Genomic DNA, 22,128 nt, shown 5'->3' with positions numbered 1-22,128 from the left:
ATTTAGCTATTTCTATACTAGTAGTAGGAAGAATTTAAGAAACACCCAATTAGTAGGTTGATCAGTTTGCAAAGATTTAAAATCTATGCACTGATCTCTCTATCTAGGAGCAGGAAACAAAGGAGTGGCAATATAGCAAGCTTAGATCATATCTCACACTTTAGGAAAACCTTCATCAGAAGGCAAAAAAGTCCTTGGATTTAAAGCTATATACAAAATAGTGACTCACAGGATCTATTTACTAATCACCTTCTTAAATAATGTATTTTTTGGATGAAATAATGGAACAGGAATGCCCTCTTGTTTTCTGAATGGGAATCTATGAGTTTATCACAAGAATAATGAGAACTATAAACAAAACTCCAAAGTTTAATATATCTAAAAAACAAACACATCCATAGCACGTACAGGTTTTTGGCATAAGATAGACAAGGAAACATTATTTTGCTTGAATGATTCCACTGAAATTTGTGATTTGGACTCAATTGCATAAAAATCTAAAATACCCAAACACAATAGAAGGTTGTGGGACATCTTTTTAAAGGAAAGGGAATTCTCCCACTACACCTTTATAAAATATAAAGAAATGTATATTTTAATGTTCATTTGGATAGAAGGTACATTAAAGACACAAGCATTTAAGGGACAGCACGAACTGTAATGTCCCCTATTTCTTAAATGTGTTTCAGTCTTTTCTACCTAACTTAGACACACCTAATTTTTCAGATCCATTTATGATGCCCCTCCCCCCCTTCAGGAAGTTCTCCTTGAGTTCTTAATTTCTATGAATTACAGCTGCCCTTCTTATGGTGATTTTAACCTATTTTGTATTAATTACATGATGCTATCTTACTGCTTAGATTGCAAGCTCTATGAGGTTGTGTCATATACCCTTGGGGAAGACATTGAAATCAGATTAATCCCGGGTTATTTCTACCTTCTGAATCCAATTCTCCCTGTGCAACAAGAAAACTGTTTGGATCTGCACACATACATTGTATCTAGGATATACTAGAACATATTCAACATATATAGGACTGCTTGCCATCTAGGGGAGGGGGTGGAGGGTGGGAGGGAAAAATTGGAACAGAAGTGAGTGCAAGGGATAATGTTGTAAAAAAATTACCCTGGCATGGATTCTGTCAATAAAAAGTTACTATAATAATAAAATTTTTAAAAATCAGATTAAAATACAATTGGGAAATATATAATGAGTAAAAATACACTATAACATGAATAATGTTTACATGTGTTTTTCTAACTTGTTTTGCAGTTTAATGATCCCACTTCTATTTGAATTTGACATCACTAGAGTTAATCATCTTTGCATCCTGCATATAACAACTGAATAAAGTGCCAAGAACTTTGCAGGCCTCGTTGAAGAAATGAATTTATGCTCATGTCTACCTAGAGGCACCCAAAAGCAAAGCTGAGGACCCCAAAGAGCTCAAAGTAAGATTTGCATCTCTTTAAAATATCAGAACCAAAGAAAGAACATACCAGTGATGCTGTGCGGATAGTAGCAAAGTGTTCTCGATTACGGTAATGTGACTTCTGGCGAGACACTTGTTGGGGTGGAGACTGTGGTTCAGATGCCCTGGTTCTTGGATCTGCCTCTTCTCTATAATTTTCTTCTTCCTAATAAATAAGGATGACACCAATAGTATAACAAGTAAATACACACATACCCCCCCCCCCACACACACACACACACACTTTTTTTATTGCACTTCTGAGGGGAAAAATTTGGAATTTGACTCTATCAAAGACAACTTAGATTAGTAACTTTCTTAAATAACATACACATATGCCTAAAAACTAAAAATCTCCCATATTTCATCTACAATCAATTTAAAAATCAAAGAATCTTCCCTGAATATATAATACATGAAGCAGACTCAGGATACTGAAATACTTAATGGCTACATTTATATCCTTCTCACCATATGGGGAAGTAGGGTCACTTTTAATACAATTAGAGTGCTGATAGTCACAGTAATATGCAGTTTGTACTTCTTTGTACTATGAATATGTAAGTCATGATAGGTTGTGGGACATACAACCTAAAAATGCTGTCATGCTAACCAAATGCCTCAGAAAGGCACTTCATCACTTTTCATAGGATAATGAACAAATAAAAGCAACTATCTTCAACAAGAGAATATACTTGATTTGACCCATCGGGACTACTGTTGTCTTAGCACCAACAAGGCTATTACATAACTTTCCTTAGTCCAAAAAAAGTCCATGAAACCATTTCAAACAATGGACTCTTCATGAAGTATTGACTCTTTAAAATAAGTGTCCTGAGATTCTTAACTACAAACATTTTAGAAGCAGCCTATTAACTGAGGGAATAAATTCTTTCACTGTTGTAGTCCACAGTGTCTGAAAATATACAAAAGAGGTAAAAAAAGAGGTTTAATAAAGCTTAATTCTGCCCTGGAAACCAAGAAGCTTTGTTCAAACACATCATTATAAGCAACACTATCAGAAGTAGTGCTAAAAAGTGCTTTTAAAATTTTACCTCCTATGTTCTTTTTAGGGAACAGAGAGACAGGAAAGACTTTGCAAAAACAGACATAAAGGAGAAAGCAGGCATATCTCTGATATTTAGTTGGCTTCCCCAGATACTTCGTGGGAATTTTCCCTTGGGTAAAATTGGGACTGAGATACCTTGCTCCCAACAGTAGAGCCAATTCACACTGTGTGTTTTAATATCTCTGATTTCTGTTTGTTATCTCTTTATATGGATATACTTTAAAATATAAATTAAAATTTAACCACTCCAAAGTGAAACTTAACTTCTAATATAATAAATGTGCCATAAGTTCTCTTTTTTGAGTAAAGCAATCCTTTTTTTTTCTCCAAGTGCAGTTTACTAAATAGGAATCTAATTTTGTCCATTTGCATATTTAAAACAAGTTAAATAAAGGAGTGTCAATCACTGCCTAAAAAGTATTAGAAATCCCACCCCTTCTACATGATTTACATCCACTTTTTATATTATAGTCTTTTTGAAGCACAGATACTCACAGGTTTTAAATGGATGACAGAGCTATTAGACATCACTGTATGATCCCCCTCCATCATATCTAATTCACTTTTGTCATCTGAGGCATCTGGAAGACTGTTAACACTACTGCTTTGGCTACTGGCACTGATAGACATACTGGGAATGGACTGATTACTTCCAACACTATTCACTGTTCCTGTTCGGCCAACAACATGCTCTTGCTCCTATAAAAAAACATTTGGTTAAAATCTTTACATTATTAATGGACTATCTATCAGAAATTGCCCAGTTATCTTTTTCTTTGGGAAGAGCTATCAAAAGAAGTTTGCTTTATTAAGAAATACCAAGACTTGAAAACTTCCCAAGTATCAGCTCTCTGCTGTTAAGAAAACCAAACATTTGTATGAAAAAAAAAGTTAGATTATTTTCAAAGTCTAGCATGAGATTGGTTTACTACAGCTTGTCGCATAAATAAATCCTCAGCCAGCACTCTCATCATCACTGTAATAGCTAGTATTTATATAGCATTATAAAAGTCTGCAGTTTTGCAATTTTTTTTCACATGCTCTCTTCTTCATTTATGTCTTATAATACCTTTCTGATCTTTGCTTTTTATTCCATGTTTCTAATAACCACCAGATCTTTCTTTTTACATACTTTTAATACTTAAAATTTTCAATGCTAGTCCTTCACCCCAAATCCTCAATTGTCTATTCTTCCCTAGTGGTACCATCTTCTGATTCCACAATTATCCTGTAGAAATATAAAGTTACTGGCAGCTATTTAAAAATACATTATACTTTTTAACTTCATTAATCAAAGGATGATTCCCCAGAAAAAAAAAAAAAAAACATTCTAAGACTTTTTTTTTTAAGCAAAAAAAGGTAGTTACATCAGAAAAATATTGTAGATAATAAAATCACTTTTTTAGGCCTGCTTTTTCCACAAACAGATCTTAAGAGCTTTAAGATCTTAATAAGGAATAAAATAGTGAAATAAAGAAATAAGATGATGTCAAATAGTTAATCATATTCATTCTGTAATCTATTAGATCATGAATTCCTTGAGAGCAGGCACTGTTTTTTGACTCTGTATCCTCAGAATGGCATAAAGTAGGTGCATACGAAATAAATAATAGCTGAAAGCAAGTACCACTGGTGGCAATCTTCAACTACAAGCCTGGAATTTAATGAATTAAGAATATATTCTGGTTTTTTTTTGTTGTTGTTCAGTCTTTCAGTTGAGTCTGGCTCTTTTATAGTATCATGGACCACAGCATGCCAATAATGTCCCAAGGAGGTTTCTTGGCAAAGATACTGGAGTGATTTGCCATTTCTTCCATGGTATTAGAACGAATAGACCTGGTCTTTGCAGTTTAACAGGAGACTGCCTAACACTATATATCAAGAGCCTTTTCCTCAGAGGTGCCAGAGACAAGTTTTGAGAGCACGGTGATACAATGTTTTAAATAATGCATTGCATCCTTAAGGAAAAAAATTCTGAAAGAACCCAAATCTATGGCATTTTTAATTCCTTTTTCCTCCTACCTCTTCTTCCTCCTGTGCTTCTACAGCAGGCCCATTATGTGCCTCCTGGAAAAGGAGTTTCTTCATTTTCCGATATTGCAAGTTGTCCAGCTCTCTTACGGCATCCTTGGTTCTCTGAATGAGGTCTATTAACACTGTTTCAGGGCGCTCACGAAGAACAAACATGTGCTAAGTTAAAGACAGAGGGAAACAAGATGAAAACTCTTTTTTAGAATTCAGGTTCTAATAATCTTAATAAAGATTCCAAATAAAAACAACTATATAACCTATGAGAAGATATACTTATTTCTTTTTTTTTTAACTTTGTAATAAACTAACTTCTCTACATCCTTTCTGAAATCTTTGTTTTTTAATCTTTTTTTAAAAATTACATCATCTATTTTTCCCAGTATCCCCTCTTCTTCCAGAGAGCTAGATTAAAAAAAAAGGAAAAAATTAGCTCAATTTATCAATATATTGTAAAGTTTAAAAATATATGCAATATGCAATGCTTGTGGACTTCTCACTTCTGAAAAATGCATGAGGTGGAGATGTCTTTTCATATCTCTTTTTCAATATACTTAGTTATTTTTCAATATACAGAGTTATAATTAACTCTGCAAGTCAACTTTTGATTTTTTATGGGTGATCTTTCTGTTGACATGGTTATCATCACTTTGTCTATTGCTTTCTTGGCTGTTTCCTTCATTTTGCATCAGGTTATATATCCCTTTCCCAAGTTTCTCTGTATTCATCCTTATAGCAGTCATATTCAATGTATTCACATACCATAACTTGTTTAGCCATTTCCTTATCAATCAAACCTGCTTCCAATTCTTTGCTATCACAAAACATCTTATTACAAATATTTTGCTGAATATTGACTCTATCTTCTTATCAGTCTCATTGAGGCAGAAATCTAATGTTAGAATCACTGGGTCAAAGAGTATGGACATTTTAGTCACTTTATTTGCATAACCCCAAACTGTTTCCAAGGTGTACATGTCTCTGAATTAGCAGTACAATCCAGAAAGTTACTTTGGAAAGTGGTCTGGATATTTTGTTTCCATATTGCTCCTCCTCCTCTATCACATATGAATAAAACAGCACTGCCATGTAGAATCCATTTTAAAACTATGAAGTGCCATTAATATAATCTTATTCAGTTCTCATAATGACCCTATATTTAAAAATTCTGGCTTCATGAAGAATCACAGAAAAAACTGATGTTCAAAGTGACTTGACCCAGGTCCCTCAACTAATGGGGAGAGATCAAGCTTCAGCAGGGAAAGTAAAGAAGGATCCTTCCTTTTCTAATGCTAAATAAATTTACTTCCAATGGATTCTTCTATAGTACCTTTCAACGCAATCCTGCTCTAATTAGTATAATCTCCAGACATTCAAAGTTATTTTTCAGCCTGAAATTTGAGGCTAGAAGGGCCCCCAGAGTTCACTTAGCCCATTCCTATGAGTTTACAGTTGAGGAAACTCCAGTGAGATTAAAAAAACATTATCTGGTAATACAACTACTAGTTTTAATTAAATTGACAGACCACTAAAAAGAAATGGGGACTCAGCTCAAAAATTTCACACAGTACTACAAAAAATTAATTCTTAATCTTGAAAAAATGAAAAAAAAAAAAAAAACACCCAAATTTCCTTAAGTATCACAGGTAAAAAAAAGATGATCATTAAAACTTTTCCAATAGTACTGATTCAACATTTTTAAAGCACCTACCACTTTTAGTTATGGAAGATTAGATATACAATTATCATAGAAAGAGAAAAGGGAGGAAATAATAATATCGTTTTGTACAATAGTGGTAATCTATAATATCAAGAGATGGACCATTCTCTTTTAACTTTTATTTTCCCCTCTTTTTCATATTTACCTAAAGGCAATCATTATGTGAAATATGATAACTAGAAAGAAATAAAAATCAGAGTAAAAGAAGCCATTCTTTCTTCTGAAGTTCCTTTCTTAGGATTAGTATCACATCAACACAAAAGGATTGTTGTAAAAAAATAAAAAATAAAAATTGGGAAGCTGCTTTGGTTTATTGAACGATTTGGTTTCTTGTTGCTCTTCAGTCATTCAATTGAGACCAACTCTTTATAACCCCATGGACCATAACATGTTAATATTGTTCAAGGAGTTTTTTTTGGCAAAGATACTGGAGTAATTTGCCATTTCCTTCTCCAATGGATTTATTAGTACTTACATGTATTTCAAGTTTGCAGTTTACAAGCATATAACTGAGCAAAATTGGATTGCAAACAAATATACAAGTATCTTAACAAGCACCATCAAATAACATAATTATCATTAGTATTATAAACATATTAATGGAACTGGAAGAATCATAGAAGAGGACTGCAACCCTAGCATTTCTCTTTTTAACCAAACCAAAATTGTCACTAGCACCATAATGGCAATTCTTACAAGAAACCTAGAAGATACTACTATTCTTTGAGAATCAATTTCTAATGGATTAAAGGTAAACAGAGGCTAAGTGACTTGCCCCAAAATCACAAAGCAGTGAGTTTCTCAGGCTGAATTTTAACTCAGGTTTACCTGACTCTCAATCTCTTGACCTGGCACTCTCTCCCCTAAATTACCTCGCTGCTTCTATATTTGGTAAGCAACATGAATAATAATGTAAAATCAACTGACCAGCTTTATAAGAGTACTTACTAGTGTTTAAGGAAAAGAACAGCTGGGATTAAAAGTGGAAAAATAAAACAACAAATTAGAAAACAAGAGGATAAGCACCATGTGGGGTACTACTGAATGAACTGTGGTATATGAATGAGACAAATTATTGTTTCTCTGTAAAAAAAAGATGAAAGAGAATCTTGGCAAGTAGAAATTGATGCAGAGTGAAGTGAGAAGAACCAGGAACAACTTGTTCAGTGAAATAACACAGTAAAGAAAAACAACTCTTGAGAGTTGGAAAGCTCTGGTCAAAGCAATGACCAAGTACATTTACAATGGGCCAATGAGGAATGGCTCTCTGGCAGGCTGGAAATGGGCTCAGAAGTAGAAGAGATGTCCAGGTAAGATACATTTAATGTGTGGTTTGGTCTGGAGTGTTTCTGCTTATTTCTTAAAAGAGTTTTAGTTTGTTTTTTTGGTTTTTTTTAACTATAAGTGAAAAGAAGATGGCAACAATCGTAAAATAAAAAAAACAAAAGTCACTGAAACATATTGTAAATAAGTACGCAGAGAAGTACAGAAGACAAGCAGGGCAGTTTTGAAAGCAATGTGTTGAATTTATTAGATACTTTTTTAAAAGTGAAAGATGGTTTCATATACAATCCTCATGTTGTATGTTTCTTAAGGCGAGAATAGAAGATCTTTAAAACAAAAAAAGAAATGCAAAATAAACAGTATAAAAAGTTAAGTCCTTCTCAAGACAAGTCTTTGGGATAATTAGCAGAACAAATCTATAACTTGTTTAAACTGGCAAGAGTGATTACCATTTGAGAAGGGACTTAAAGATGAGAAAACTGACCTTGAGAAGTTCATCTGATGTAGGCCGATCTTGAGGAATTTTTTGAAGACAAGAATCTACGAAGTTTCGAAAATAATCAGACCTATTTCAAGAGAAAAAAGTAAAATAAACAATTTTTGATCATGATGCTAATGCTAACTTTAACATCATCTTCACTAGCCAAGATTCTAGTACATAAGAGAATAGAGGGGGACATATAAAGGCATCAAAATAGGGAAGACCCTACATTGAGAAGATGTAATCAATTGTTGAATTAAGGATACAAATGTACCTAGCTATGTATAATCATGGACTCTTCTCTGTTTTTTAGGGAGACCATGGGATGGATGAACAATGACTTGGGTATGTAACATCACTTGCTGGACCCCCCATTTTAATGAAATTGCACAATCCTTTGAATATATCTGCACGACAGGACAACTGTCTATAATTATCAAGTTTTTTTTTTTTTTTTTTGGGGGGGGGGGTTGAGGAGAGAATCTTTCTCCTCCCACCTTTTTTTCTCTCTTGTAGCTTACCAAAAGCCTCATGAGTCTAAGCAACATTTCATATTCATATCCAGGGAAGAGTAGTCTTCTGAAGTTGCTAAGCATTGTGATACTGGTAAGTTTTACAAGACTTGCATTAAACTTAGGAAAAGCCATTTATATACATTTTAAGAAACTTAGTGGCCAAGAACAACCCATACTCTACAACATATATCTTATCATGTACTATGTTCTGGTATGGCAGTTTATACTTTACAATTTTCCCATTCAGGATATGGTACCTAGCTCTCTATTTTGTGTGGATTTACAGAGATTCCTAAACTAGAAAATAAGTCCCTTATCAACAGAGAATATCCCCATGCTCCTCTATGCACTCCATACAACAAGTATGAAGAGATTAAATATTTAGTAATTTAAGTGAATTGCCAAATTCTGCTTTTCTTTCACATCTCTATGAAAACAATCTCAGAGAGATCCTGAAAGCTAACTGAAAATCACTTTGATAGTAAAACCTATGAATCTACCTTAAGTGTCTCACCTTTAACAAAAGATACTTTTAGCTACAAAATACTTTTTTAAGTCTTTATCTTAAACAATTCTTCACTCTAGTTCTCTTCGATGTCTCATCATGACATGGGAGTGATCATAGACTCCTGAAAGCCACCATCAGTGTGGCAAAAGCTAAGGCAGGTCCTGCTCGCTAGATGTCTGTCATCTAAGGAACAGTTCTGTTAAGTCCCGGGAGACTGAGCATCAGGAGGTTGGTCACAAGGCAATGAACTAACTTTGTTGTAGCATTACATAAAAACTATCTGCTGTAGAATGAATGATCTGTGATCTGTTTTGAGGGGAAGAGGATCCATATAGATAGAATCAATTTCTTTAGAAGTAAAGATTAGCTTATATAAATACACACATATAAAATATGTGGACTTTGCTTTATGAGCTGAATGACTTAGGCTAGTCAGGTGGTCATTTCCCTGGGATGAAGTTTTATGATTAGTAAAATGGGGACTGAGTTAGATGATCATTATTTCTAAAACAGTAAAGTACATTTGAAGTGTTCTTTTTCTGTTAAAAATTACCAACACTAACGGAATGTTTGCTTTCTAAAATGGTCAAACTGTTCTCTACAGTGAACATAATTATATAAAATTCAAGAATCTAGGGAATGAAGATAAGAGCAATATGAATATCAATGAATATGAGGATTACAATTAGAGTGATTTGTTCTCTAGTTTTTAATTTGAACAGATAACTATACATGTTAATTTAAGGGACCCATCTTTTATACCACCAAAACACCGTGTTCCTTCACCAATATTTAATAGTCATTTCTCCAACTGTTCCTACAAGCTGATTCAATCTCAAGCTTTCAGGTTCTCAAATACAGTTTTTAAATGTAGTTTCATTGGAATACTTGCTGTCTAGGGAAGTGGGAGAGGGGAAGGGAAACAGAAAAGTTTGGAACACAAAATTTTGCAAGGGTGAATATTGAAAACTATCTTTGCACATATTTTGAAAATAAAAAGCTATTAAAAAATAAAATGTAGCTTCTATTCATTTTAACACTAATGATTATTACTGAGACATTAATGAAAGGGATATCTAACTTTTGGTTTTATTATAATCTATTTATAAACCTATTTCTAAACAGCACATCTATGCAATACCATTTTTAAAAAGAGCAAATGTAACTCAATAAAGGACACGATATCTGATATAAAAGATCTTCATGTTACCCAACATACTTCATTTATGTGCCTAACACAGTGCTGGCCACAGAGGAGGCAGTCAATGAATGTTTGTGAACTTAACTGAATTTCTAACCACATGTTTATCAGAAATACTCACCATTCATTGGATTGTAATGTAGGGGATTCATTCTGAGCTATATGATATAAGGCACTCATTGCGTTCATATTAAATAAAGGAGGCTTCCTTTCCGCTGAAAAGGAAAAAAATTTCATGAGAAAATGAATGATAGCACAGTAATCCTGAATCAGCAGTATGACATGCATCCATTTCAAAGATTTCTTAACTAGTTCTGGTCTTATGTAATAATTTTGCTGATGAACTTAGTTGAGAGTCCATATTATTAAAATTTATAGTAACCATGCAAAATGTTTATGATATAAGCTATTAGAGATATATGCCATCTAAGGATGTACACGAGATACTAATTCCTTATGACTTTGAATTTATGAGTCTCAATTAGTCTTTTCCTCTCAGCAATACTCTTAATAAAATCAATATGGAACTTTCTACATGGAAAGTAAAATCAAATTAGAACATTAGACCTAAAAGTTTTTTGGAGAATATTTATAGGGTGAAATCTAGAAGACTGACATTTACTGAAAAAAAATTTATAGAACTGTTGAAAATTATCATTTAAAAAGAATAGCAATTAAAAATGTGAAAAGGTTCAAGTTTTAGCTTTTTTTGTGACTGTGGTATTTTACAGCATAATGAAAACCTGTTTTTCTCGGACTGTTTTAACTGCTTAAAAAAAAAAAAAAAATTACTTCCTGCATTCTTGTTGCTAAAAGTACCCATTTATTTGATGCATGAATTTAGGATACAATAAAGCAACTTTTTCATGCCCTGTAATCCTTACAGTGGCTCATATTGTACAGTAGTTGCAAAGTAGATGTTAAATGTTGACTGAAGGTAACAAATTATTATTAGTATTAACAAAACCAGAATATTTAGAAATATTTTACTCCTTGTCTTCAGAGTTGAGGGAGACCTGGAACTTTCCCATTCCAGGGTAAAAAAAAAATTATGAATATTTCTCATTTCTATGGAAATTTCATTTAAAGGAAAACTAGGCAGACATAAGGAAGGAGACCCCCTTGGGGACCAGTACAGGGGGGAGGGGAGAAAAGCAAAACTAGATGTGGCATCTTTCTTCCCCAATTCCCGGGTCAACCCTGAATTTCACTGTCAAATGCTAGAATTGTATTCCTCTTTGGCCTGTAACTCTATTTGGAAAGACCAAAATATCTTGAAAAGAAAAAAAATCTTTATCACATTCTAAAGCTAATCCAGAGCAAGAGGGAAGACTGACTCCTAAACCAGATTATTAGGGATAAGTCCAATCTCAATTTTCCCAAGGCAAATGGCAATTGACTTCAACATCTTATGTTGCCACAATAACCAATGCTATATTTATTCAGAGATCCCAAAATCTAGTGAAGAACCCAAAAGATTTAAATACATCCTTTTAGCTTAATGCCTCAAGGAAAAAAGTACATTTTCATTTCTTATCATTTCCATGATTATTTTAAGCTAGAAAGGAATCAGATCCACAAGACCATGTCAGTTGAAGCTGACAATTAACCAGCACTCCACCAGGCCTTTCCCAATGAATTATAGCCAGATTAAAAAAAACAGATCCCTTGACCTCATACTTGATAAGGAAAAATTCATCATGGAATAAAAATGAAGTTATGTATGATATAGTAGGGGAACAAAGCAAGGAGAACCCAAAAACCATAAATTAAGTGTTTTCCTAAGGTAAGTCAATCAAAATTCTCACTGAGAGTACTATAACAACTACATACTATTTAAAGTTGTTTTATTGCAAATATAAAGCACTTTATTATAAATAGTCTATTTAATTGATGGCCTAGATTATTAAAGAACAATTTATACAAAAACTCATTGAGTTTGCATAAATGGACTTGTAAATATATAACCAATCAATGAGAGCTCTTTCTAATCAATTTCCAGCCATTTTCCTCAGAGTGCAAACAAAGAATAAAGGTGAATGGCACTACAAAAAACTTAATCAAACCGCTGATGTTTCTTGCCAGACAAACTGCAACATTTGTAATTTGGGGGAAGGCTCAGAAGCTGACACAGTTCAGGAGACCCCTCTGAGAAAAATAAAGAACGAAAACTCTTACCATGAACAGAAGCCCACTTTAATGACAGAGACATTAGACAGCAAGACAACCAACCTTCTATTGCTAAAACTAATCCATCTGTGAGCTCTCTATTTCACCTATCCCACAGTTTTCTCATTTATTTATTACCCATTTCAGGGAAGTGTCAAGATTACTGAAAATTTGCTTTTGTTTCTTTGAAATAAAAATGAATAGGAGTGACTCTTTCTATTTTCAATCACTAACTTCATTCAGCACCAATGCTAGAAATGCAAAAAAATAGTCCCGCTGGTAGAGGACTTCTTTAGAAAAATGCAAAACTACTTTTAACTAGTAATAAGTTTTAATCACATATATCCCCAATAGACAGTACAAGGGATACAAATGTATAGCTTCTTACTGAAATTAGGCTTGATCAGGCACCAAGATCCCATCTGTCCAAAGTCAACAATAATGATTTTTTAAAAAAATTCACTGTGACCTGTTTATGTCCTTGGTGTCTCTCTAAAATATTTCTAGGAAATTTTTCTCTAATTATTTTAAGTAAATTCTTACAGAACAGCTTCATAAAAAGAAAAACTCAACATTGGAAAGCGTGAGAGGAAGAGTTGGTGATGCTGGATTAGAAGAGCCTTACTAATTTATTGTCTGTGACATGTCTGAGGAGCAACGCAAGGACAAACACCAAAACTAGTGATAAGGCAGCGAGCAAATGGACATCTTAATCACATGGCTCACCTGAGGCAACTAATATTCCATTAGAGGGTTTATAATATGTCAAATTTCATGTGAGACAATTCAAGCAGTTTTGCCTAACATATTAAATGCTGAATAAGTATTTATTGATTGCTCCTAAACACAGATGTACTAGTTCAGAAAGTTATTTTAGAGTCCATTAAAGTTACACTAATTGACATGCTAAAATATGAAAAAGAAAACCAAACTAAGACCTCTGACAGAAATGTCATTAATTGTTCCCCTATGGAACTGGCATGAAATAGAAAGCTACATACATGATATAGAATTCAGATTAAAACATCTTTTAAGTCAACCCATCACATATCAATAAATGTGTTGCTTACCTAACTCAATACATGTTATTCCAAGAGACCAAACATCTACTTTGCCATCATATTGCCCTTCATCCATGGCTAAAATTACTTCTGGGGCCATCCTAAAACACAAAATATTAATTTTTATTGTTTAAAACGGTAAATTTGTTAAAATATTCCATGTTAGCACTATAACCTATATGTAAGAATAAATATTGGCTTAAACTTTAAGGCCATTTATTAAACTGCTAAAATATTATGATGGACAAAGAATGTATCTGGGAAGCAAGTTAAATATGATCATCTTAGAACTTCATATAGGAATATCTTTAATGCTAAAACCAATCTAATAATTTTTCTCAATTTTTATTCTAGATCTCAAGTATTAAAATCTGAAGATTCCAACTTGGCACAATCCAGAAAATAATATATCTAAACCATATAGCAAATACTAGGCAATCTCTATTGATACTTGAATTTTCCCCCAGAATCTGACTGGCAATATTTATCTTTTGTTTACAGAGACTTAAAATTAACCATTAACTGTGTCAGTAATTTACAACTGTTGCATGCAAGTTGTTTAATCACCTCAAATAATCTAATGCTTTAAAAAAGGTAAAACACATATAAATATAAAACTTGATTTAAAATTTTTGCTTTTTCTTCAACTGCTCTACAACTATGTACAGAGCTTTTACAAGGTCATAAGTTTACAAACATACATACATACATACATATATATATACACATATATATAAAACACTTCTCAAAGACTCTGAACCTTAATCACTCAAAATCATTATCTATGGGCTCATTCATAATGGACACTATTTTAGCTATAGTGTTACATGTAGAAATACATTCCCATGTATTTATTTGGTTTCCTGAACTGAATTCTGTGGAAAAGACTATGTCTGGTACCTGCTTGAAATCTAGATATTCTATCCCCACAGCCGTGAGCCCAGTGTAGAAAGCATGTAGTGCCCACTCAAATGAAAAAGCAATGTGATGTAGTTAAAAAAAGAGGTCTTAGGAGAGATTTGGGTTCAAAACCTCTGATACATACAAGGAATCTGACCAAAATTAAATCACATAACTTCACTTCAATCTTAAATTTACCTGTAGAATGACAAGAATTATACTTGTAATATTTTCCTCTCAGGAGCAAGGATCAAATGAAATTAAGAATGTAAAGTCCCATGGAAACTTTAAAGTTCTATAGAAACGTCAGTTATTATTATTAAATCATTCACAGAGGATTGAATACATGAATATCATTACTACAGCATGATGGAGTGATGAATATACACTATTTTGTATAATTAAAAAAACCTTTCTCCACAAAAATTCACAAAATACAGCTTTAATATAGCCAATAAAGATGACACAGATATAGCATAAGTACACATGATTTAAAAATCCTGTTGAGTTAGAGTTAGCATTTCAATGTCCTGCCTGAACAAACTTTCAGTCAAAGCAATTTACTGACTTTACTACTTCGTTTACTTTTCCTTCCCATCCTCAAAGTCTATCAAAAGGGCTACCAAGTAAAACAATGAGGAAAGAAGGAAAGAAGCAGAGAATCTAAAAGCTTTAAATAAAGGAATTAAAAAGAGCATTGCTCTAATTCTGGAAACCTAATAGTGTACAATAGTCAGGTATTCTGGGGCCAACCCTTAAAAATTTAAAGATTTTCAATATGATATACTTTGAGGAAAGAAACAACATTATACATTTTCCCTAGGTGTTCCCAGGCATCTCTCATTATACACTCCTTTCCAAATGAAAGTAATTCCAAACTGAATAAAGTTCTACTTGTCATATTAACTAGATTTATTGACTAGTTTAGTTAAGAGCATAGTTAACATTCTTACCAATATGGCGTCCCCACAAAGGAATTGGCAGGAGATGCTATGGAAGCAGATCCAAAGTCAGCAAGTTTCACCTGGCCTGGCTCTGTCAGGAGGATATTTCCTGCTTTGATATCTCTGATTAAGGAAAATAAGATAATTATATATCTTGCTTTTCTTAGATTGTATAAGAATCAAATAAGAATCCCTCAAAAGGAAAAAAAAAATCAAAACAATTATGTTCTACGATACATTCAGGGTAGAGATTTTTTCTCAAAAAGCCTTTAGAATTAGAAGAAAAGACTGTCCTAGAGGTGAGGAGGGAAGAGAAGTGGAGGGAGGGAGGAAGAAAAATTTGAAATACAAGGTTGTGCAAGGGTAAATGTTGAAAACTATCATTGCATGTATTACAAAAATAAAAAGCTACTACTAAAAAAAAAAGAAAGAAAGAAAAGAAAAAACACAGAAGCTATAGAAGCTAAAAGTAATTACCTGAAAGAAAAAATTAGCAAGGGAAGGAAAGAACCTATAGATATTAATTATAAAATAAAAATTTATATTTTGAGTTTTAATTTACCTGTACAAATAATGTTAAGATTAAATTGAATTAAGAGTTAAAAACATGCATGCCCATAATTGCAAAAACCCTCTACAAGGAAAATGTTTTTGTCCCTACAAGCCATCAATCATAACAACTTCCTAAATCCTAGACAGAAATTAAAATCAAAATTTCTACGATTATATTTATTTTTAATTTATACTGCTCTGACTACCAAGTTACATTCCAATATACTTCTTTAGGAAGGCAGAATCCTGCTGCAAACACACTCTCTCCATGGATGGTATATTCTAATTTGGACAATACACACATAGGACTATATAATATGCCCTATTCTAAAATAAATAAACAATTATGAGGAACCATTCACACATATACCATCACTTAATACCTTCCAAAGATGCTCTCAAAAATCTTGAAAAAAAAGTTAGCCTCTGCCTCCCAAAGCAATATAAAAAGTAGGGGAAATCCTCATAAATTGCTTTTGAATAAAGTTCCAATCAATTTTTTGTTTAAATTTAATTTTCAAAGATCCAATTGCCACATTCAAATGTAATTTAATTGTTAATGACAAGCAATAAGGATAAGTAAATTACTATCATATCGAGTTCATAAGTCTCATGTACTCAAGAAATTCCAATAGTTGCAAACAAACATAAAATGGAAATGAGAAGATATCCATTGTGTTTTAGTATGTCAGTTAAATTCACCATTTTAAAACATGGAATTTCTATAAAAAATTACAATTAAACTTCAAGTTTTTAACTCTACATAATAATGAATTTGCTATTACCCAACAATAAATTCACTACAAGAGTTACTAAGCTATGATAAATTAAGCAAACTAATAATAGGGGGGAGGGAAATAGTTTTCAAAATACTTACCTATGGATCATGTTGTGAGAATGTAAGTAGGCCAATCCCTGGAGAGCACCATGTGTAATTGCTGCTATTTCCACTTCTTGTAATGGCTTTTTGTGAACTTAAAAAAAAAAAGAATTGTTGAAAATAAATTAAAGTACCCACATAATTCATATACTTTGATAATCTTCCTCCTCCCCTCCCAAAAATGAAGTCTAAAAAAGTTGGAGCAGAGAAGGAGGGTGAGAAAACCAAGGATTTCCAACATGACAAAGCAAAACCATATGAGCAAAGAATCACCAAGTTCAGCTTGTAAAATTACTCAAAATTTCAACTTGTCAATAGAGTGTTGGGGTTCTTAAGAAATATAAGTACCAGCAAATATATTCACAAGTTCTGAGCTCGAATGAAGGAACTAGTTTGGCTACTGGTGCAATGTTTCAAGTGTGAGAAAAGAAAAACTAGCCCAATGACATTTGGGAAAGTAATGGTTCTAACTAGTGTAATTTTATGGACACAAAAATATACTATCCTATAAATATGGGGGGAAAAAACTTAAGGTTTCTTTTAATTCTCATTATTTCTGTAGTTTTTATCTTACTAAATTAAAAATTCACGTTTGGGAAATCTATGAATGAAATTCTCCAATTTCATCATTTTAAGAATAAAGAAGCAACTTACCTTCTAGTAAGTCTGAGGCTGATCCTAAACAATATTCCATTACAAGCTGCATGAAAAAAGTTATAAAAAACATTATAAGATTTTAAATGCCATAAAAAGTAAAAAATGAAATATTTACAATGTGAGGTATAGGGAGGCAGGCAGAATACAAGTCTCTTTAAGCTTGTCCAAGATTTACTGAACAGTTTTACATATTGAAGAAACTCTCAAATAAATACTAAGTACAAGTCTACCGACCCCCTTCAGGCATGGCTTTTACAAAAGTGAGCTCTGAGGAGCATACCATGATTTGGACCAGCATTCTTCAATCAAGTCTAATATTTCCCAATCAAACACCACTATAATATCATACAGCTAACTCAATTTATAATACCATTCTTATGAAACAAAATGTCTTCTGCTTTAAGTCTATTCTCTGTGGGTTTTTTTCCTACTGTCCTGTTTATCCAGGACATTCTACACTGAGGCTAGCAATGATGTCCATTTGGATTACAACTTGGACATTACTCAATGATATTCTCACTCAAGTAACTTACAGATTCAAAGGACAGATGACGGAGATTAGATTTTTGTGGAATGGGAATGTTTCAGGTAATGAACCCCTCTGCATATAGTAGAGATATGCATCTTTCTTACTTCTGCAAGGTCCCTAAAGGACTAAATCAAAACATGACTGAAAAGTGTTTTACAAGCTAAAGAAGAAATACAACACAGATAATGATAACATGAAGTTATCCAAGTTAATCTGTGGCCCATAGGGACAATTTCTACTTGAACTGGACACTGAACAGTTCTGTTACTTGAGACAGGACTTGAAGCAAGGCTTTCTGGTTTTGAACCTGGCTCTCCAGACAATGCATCACATTTCCTTAACAGATACTGAGAAAATGCCACGATCTTTTTAGATGGAGAATTTGAATTTGGTAAATTTCCAATGGTGACTGATTATGAACTATCCAGGAAACAAAAATCCCTCATGGTTCAAAGGTCAATGGAAAACATTCCTAGCCTGTCAAACACTTCAACAGCAACATGAAGATAAAATTCACCACTACTAAGGTTCAGACATTACACTCAAGTTTTTCTGTAACAATAGTAATGATAATGGCCAGCTTTTACACAGCATTTTATGTTTGAAAGGTACTTTATAAACATTATCTCATTCAATCCTCCCAACCACCCTGGAACATATGTATCATTATGAATCCCATTTTACAGGTGAGAAGTTGTTAAATGACTTGCCCAAGGTCACAAAGTTATTAAGTATTAAAGGCAGGATTCAAATTCAAGTCTTTCTGACATGGCGTTCCTCTGCCACCTTGCTATCTACATTCAAACTGAAAGCATGATACAGATAAGAAATCACACTTGGCCAAAAGTTCTACCCAGTGGTGACTGATGACCATATGACAAGTGCTTTCAAATTGCACACATTAATGGCACAAAACAAGAAAAGGTGACCCACACTGCCCTGGGTCTGATAGAAAATAATCCAAACCCCTCTGCTTGTGACTTCGAGCTCTCCCTCCATGTTCTAGCTCCAAAGTCTCTTAATGTGCAGATCCCCAATTACTCTGGCTCACTTATTCTGTGTTCCAGCCACTCTGACCAGCTCGTTCTCCTGCTTCTTTCTGCACTGTTAGTCAGACACTGTCCCACACAGTTTCAGCTTCTTCCTCTCTTCACAACCACAGCTCAGATGTTGCTTTCACAGGAACCTATCCTGATCCTTCTATACTTCTGGCAAAATTAATCTACACATATGGACATGTGTTAAGTTGTTTCCCCCAGAAGAATATAAGCTCCCTGAGGACAGGGATCATTTCTAACCCTTGCCTTTGTTTCCCTATCTCTAAGAACAGCATTTAGTACATATTCAGTGCTTAAGAGATTTTTGTGGAACAAAACAGAATTACTGGAAACATTCATTTCTAAGAGAGCAAGATAAAAAATTCTAATTTGTATATGAACTGATTTTGAAAGCAGTCCAGAACTTCTGTTTTAAGTCTTAAGCATCCCAGAAATTTGTTCCCTCCTCTTCTGACATTATAAAGATCCTACATCTTCCTTTCTTAGAGTGATTGAGAGTTTTCAAGTAGTACTGCTGACTGAACTTAGTACATTCTATATTAACCTAAACCTAACCATCTAACAAGACAGGAAGCAAATAAACACTCACCCATGCAGTGTGCTCGCGCAAATAGCAGCCTTTGTACTCTATGCTGTTAGGATGCTTTATTCTCTGTAGAAACTTGACTTCCTTAATAATGTCCTGCCATTTCTGTAAAAAAGAAATACACAAAAAAATGTCAGCTGTCATGTTTCAAAGCAAGCTAAAATGAAACAAAATTAAAAACAACAAAACTTCCTTAGAAGGAATATTAGGGAGAGATAACTACTTAACAATATGTTTTCTTTATTTACTTTAGTACTTAAGTTTTAAAATATCCAACTAAAATTGGTGCTACTTAGAGCATATTATAAGAGCAGAATTTTGATCAAAAATTTACACATGTACTAAACATTGAAAGAAAATGATATACAAAAACCAATGCAGTCAAAGTAAGAGGGAAATCAGGAAAATGAGTAATTTTTTTTTTTTTTACAATAAGTTTCTCTGACAGTCATGAAAATATAGTCTATAACATTTTTGATTAGAGAAATGAAAGTCAGATCAATTCTAAAGTACTATATCATACCTATCAGATTAGCTAACATGAAAGAAAAGGAAAATGATAAATGCTGGAGGAATTATGGAAAAATCAGGACACTGATTCACTGTTGGTGGAGTTATGAACTGGTCTAAACCATTCTGGTGAATAATATGGATTTAATGCCTAAAAGGCTATAAAACCACTGTAAATCCTTTAATTCAAGGTATATATCCCAAAAAGATCAAAGAAAAAGAAAAATGGAAAATATCTTGGGCTCCTAGGTAGCACAGTGGATAGATAGAGCGGGGACCTGAGTTCAAATGTGGTCTCAGGCACTTAACACTTCCTAGCTGTGTGATCCTGGGGCAAGTCACTTAACCCCAATTGCCTCAGAGGAAAAAAATCTATAGAGCTCTTTTTATGTTGGCAAAGAATTGGAAATTGAGAAGATGCCCATCAATTGAAGAAAGGCTGAAGAAGTTGTGGTATATGATTGTGACGGAACACCACTCTGCTACTAAAAAAAAGACAGCCAGGGTGGTTTCTGAAAAAAATCTGAGAAAAGAAATCAATCGATACAAAACATAGTGAATGGAACCAGGAGAACATTATATACAGTAACAGGAATACTGTATGTACAATGACCAAATGTAAAAAACTTAGCTACTCTGACCAAGACAATGGTACAAGATAACTTTAAAGGACTCATGATGAAAAATACTATCCACCTGGAGAAATAACTAATGAACTTGAGTAGAAATCAAAACATTCATATAAAACTGTTAATTTGTTCATTCATTCTCATTCTCTAATGGATGGTCATCCAATCACTTTCTAACTCTTTGACACCATAAAAGAAACAATTTATGTTTCTCTTGATTCCTGTATTTTGATTTCAAAGTTGCTAAGTAACTCTAATCTTGTTCACATAGAATGCTTAAAAGTCCTTATTCATTAAAGGTTCATACCTACTCTCTACTCCCAAACAATTATACTCAGTTTTGCTGGGCAAGTCATTCTTGGTTCAAGAGTCTATATAGGGGCAGCTAGATGGCACAGTGGATAGAGCACCAGCCCCGGATTCAGGAGGACCTGAGTTCAAATATGATCTCAGACACTTAACACTTCCTGGCTGTGTGACCCTGGGCAAGTCACTTAATCCTAATTGCCTCAGCAAAAAAAAAAAAAAAAAAAAAAGTCTATATATTTTGCCTTCTGGAATACTGTATTGTAAGCTCTCAGCTCCTTCATTGTGATGGTTGCTAAATGATGTGTAATCCTCAGGTGGCTCCTTGGTACTTGAATTCTCTTTCCAGCTGCTTCTAGTATTTGTTTTTTGATTTGAAAGCTCCTTCCAGAGAGTTTTCATTTGGGAGTTTTTTTCAGGGGTTAACTAGCAGATTCTATTTTCACTTTGTCTGCTAGTTCTAAGAGACCTGAGCAGATTTCAAGAGACCTTGAAATATGATATATATAAAATCATTTTGGTCATGGCTCTCAGATAGTCTGATGATCATTATATTTTTCCCCCTTCATTTATTTTCAAAGTCAGTTGTGTTTGCTATGAGAAATCATACATTTTTTCTTATTTTTAAAAAATCTTTTGATTTTGTTTTAATATTTCTTGTTATCTTACAAATTTATTAGATTCTGTTTTTCCATTCTAATTGATGGTTGAGAAAGATTTTGTATCTCTTGTACAAGCAATTAATTTCCTTTCCAATTTGTTCTTCCAAAGCTCTCAAATCAGTTTTTCCTGTAGCATTCCCATTTCGTTTATGAAGAAATTTTTAATTCTTTTTACTCTTCACTTCTAATATAAACGCTAATAAAATTTGTGCCATATTTTTAAAGCTTTGCTTATAAATGCTTGAAGCTATTCCCTTCTGGGTTTGTATCTTGACTACCCTGTCAACATAATAGCTTTTTAAGATGAGATTCTTTTTTGTTTGCCAATTCTCCCAGTCTACTTCCTGACCTAATGTCAGGGGTAGACTCTGCTCCATTCTGTGAGGGGAGTGTCTGGGCTGGTCCAT

The 22,128-nt window shown here is 33.4% G+C and overlaps 1 protein-coding gene across 1 annotated transcript in view; it reads right to left on the bottom strand.

Moving 5' to 3' along the window:
• Positions 1-22,128, bottom strand: part of TAOK1 (TAO kinase 1) — a 126,367-nt gene that overhangs the window by 20,771 nt on the left and 83,468 nt on the right. The window contains 10 exon segments of the mRNA XM_031967717.1: positions 1,501-1,638; positions 3,037-3,240; positions 4,564-4,731; positions 8,058-8,139; positions 10,400-10,493; positions 13,518-13,609; positions 15,362-15,475; positions 16,782-16,878; positions 17,439-17,484; positions 19,618-19,719. Of these exon segments, the coding sequence (XP_031823577.1) occupies positions 1,501-1,638; positions 3,037-3,240; positions 4,564-4,731; positions 8,058-8,139; positions 10,400-10,493; positions 13,518-13,609; positions 15,362-15,475; positions 16,782-16,878; positions 17,439-17,484; positions 19,618-19,719 (1,137 nt within the window).

Source organism: Sarcophilus harrisii, chromosome 4, assembly GCF_902635505.1.
Source record: "Sarcophilus harrisii chromosome 4, mSarHar1.11, whole genome shotgun sequence".
Lineage (NCBI taxonomy): Eukaryota > Metazoa > Chordata > Mammalia > Dasyuromorphia > Dasyuridae > Sarcophilus > Sarcophilus harrisii.
Note: the sequence above shows the minus strand (reverse complement) of the source record. Positions and strands in the feature narration are given on the sequence as shown.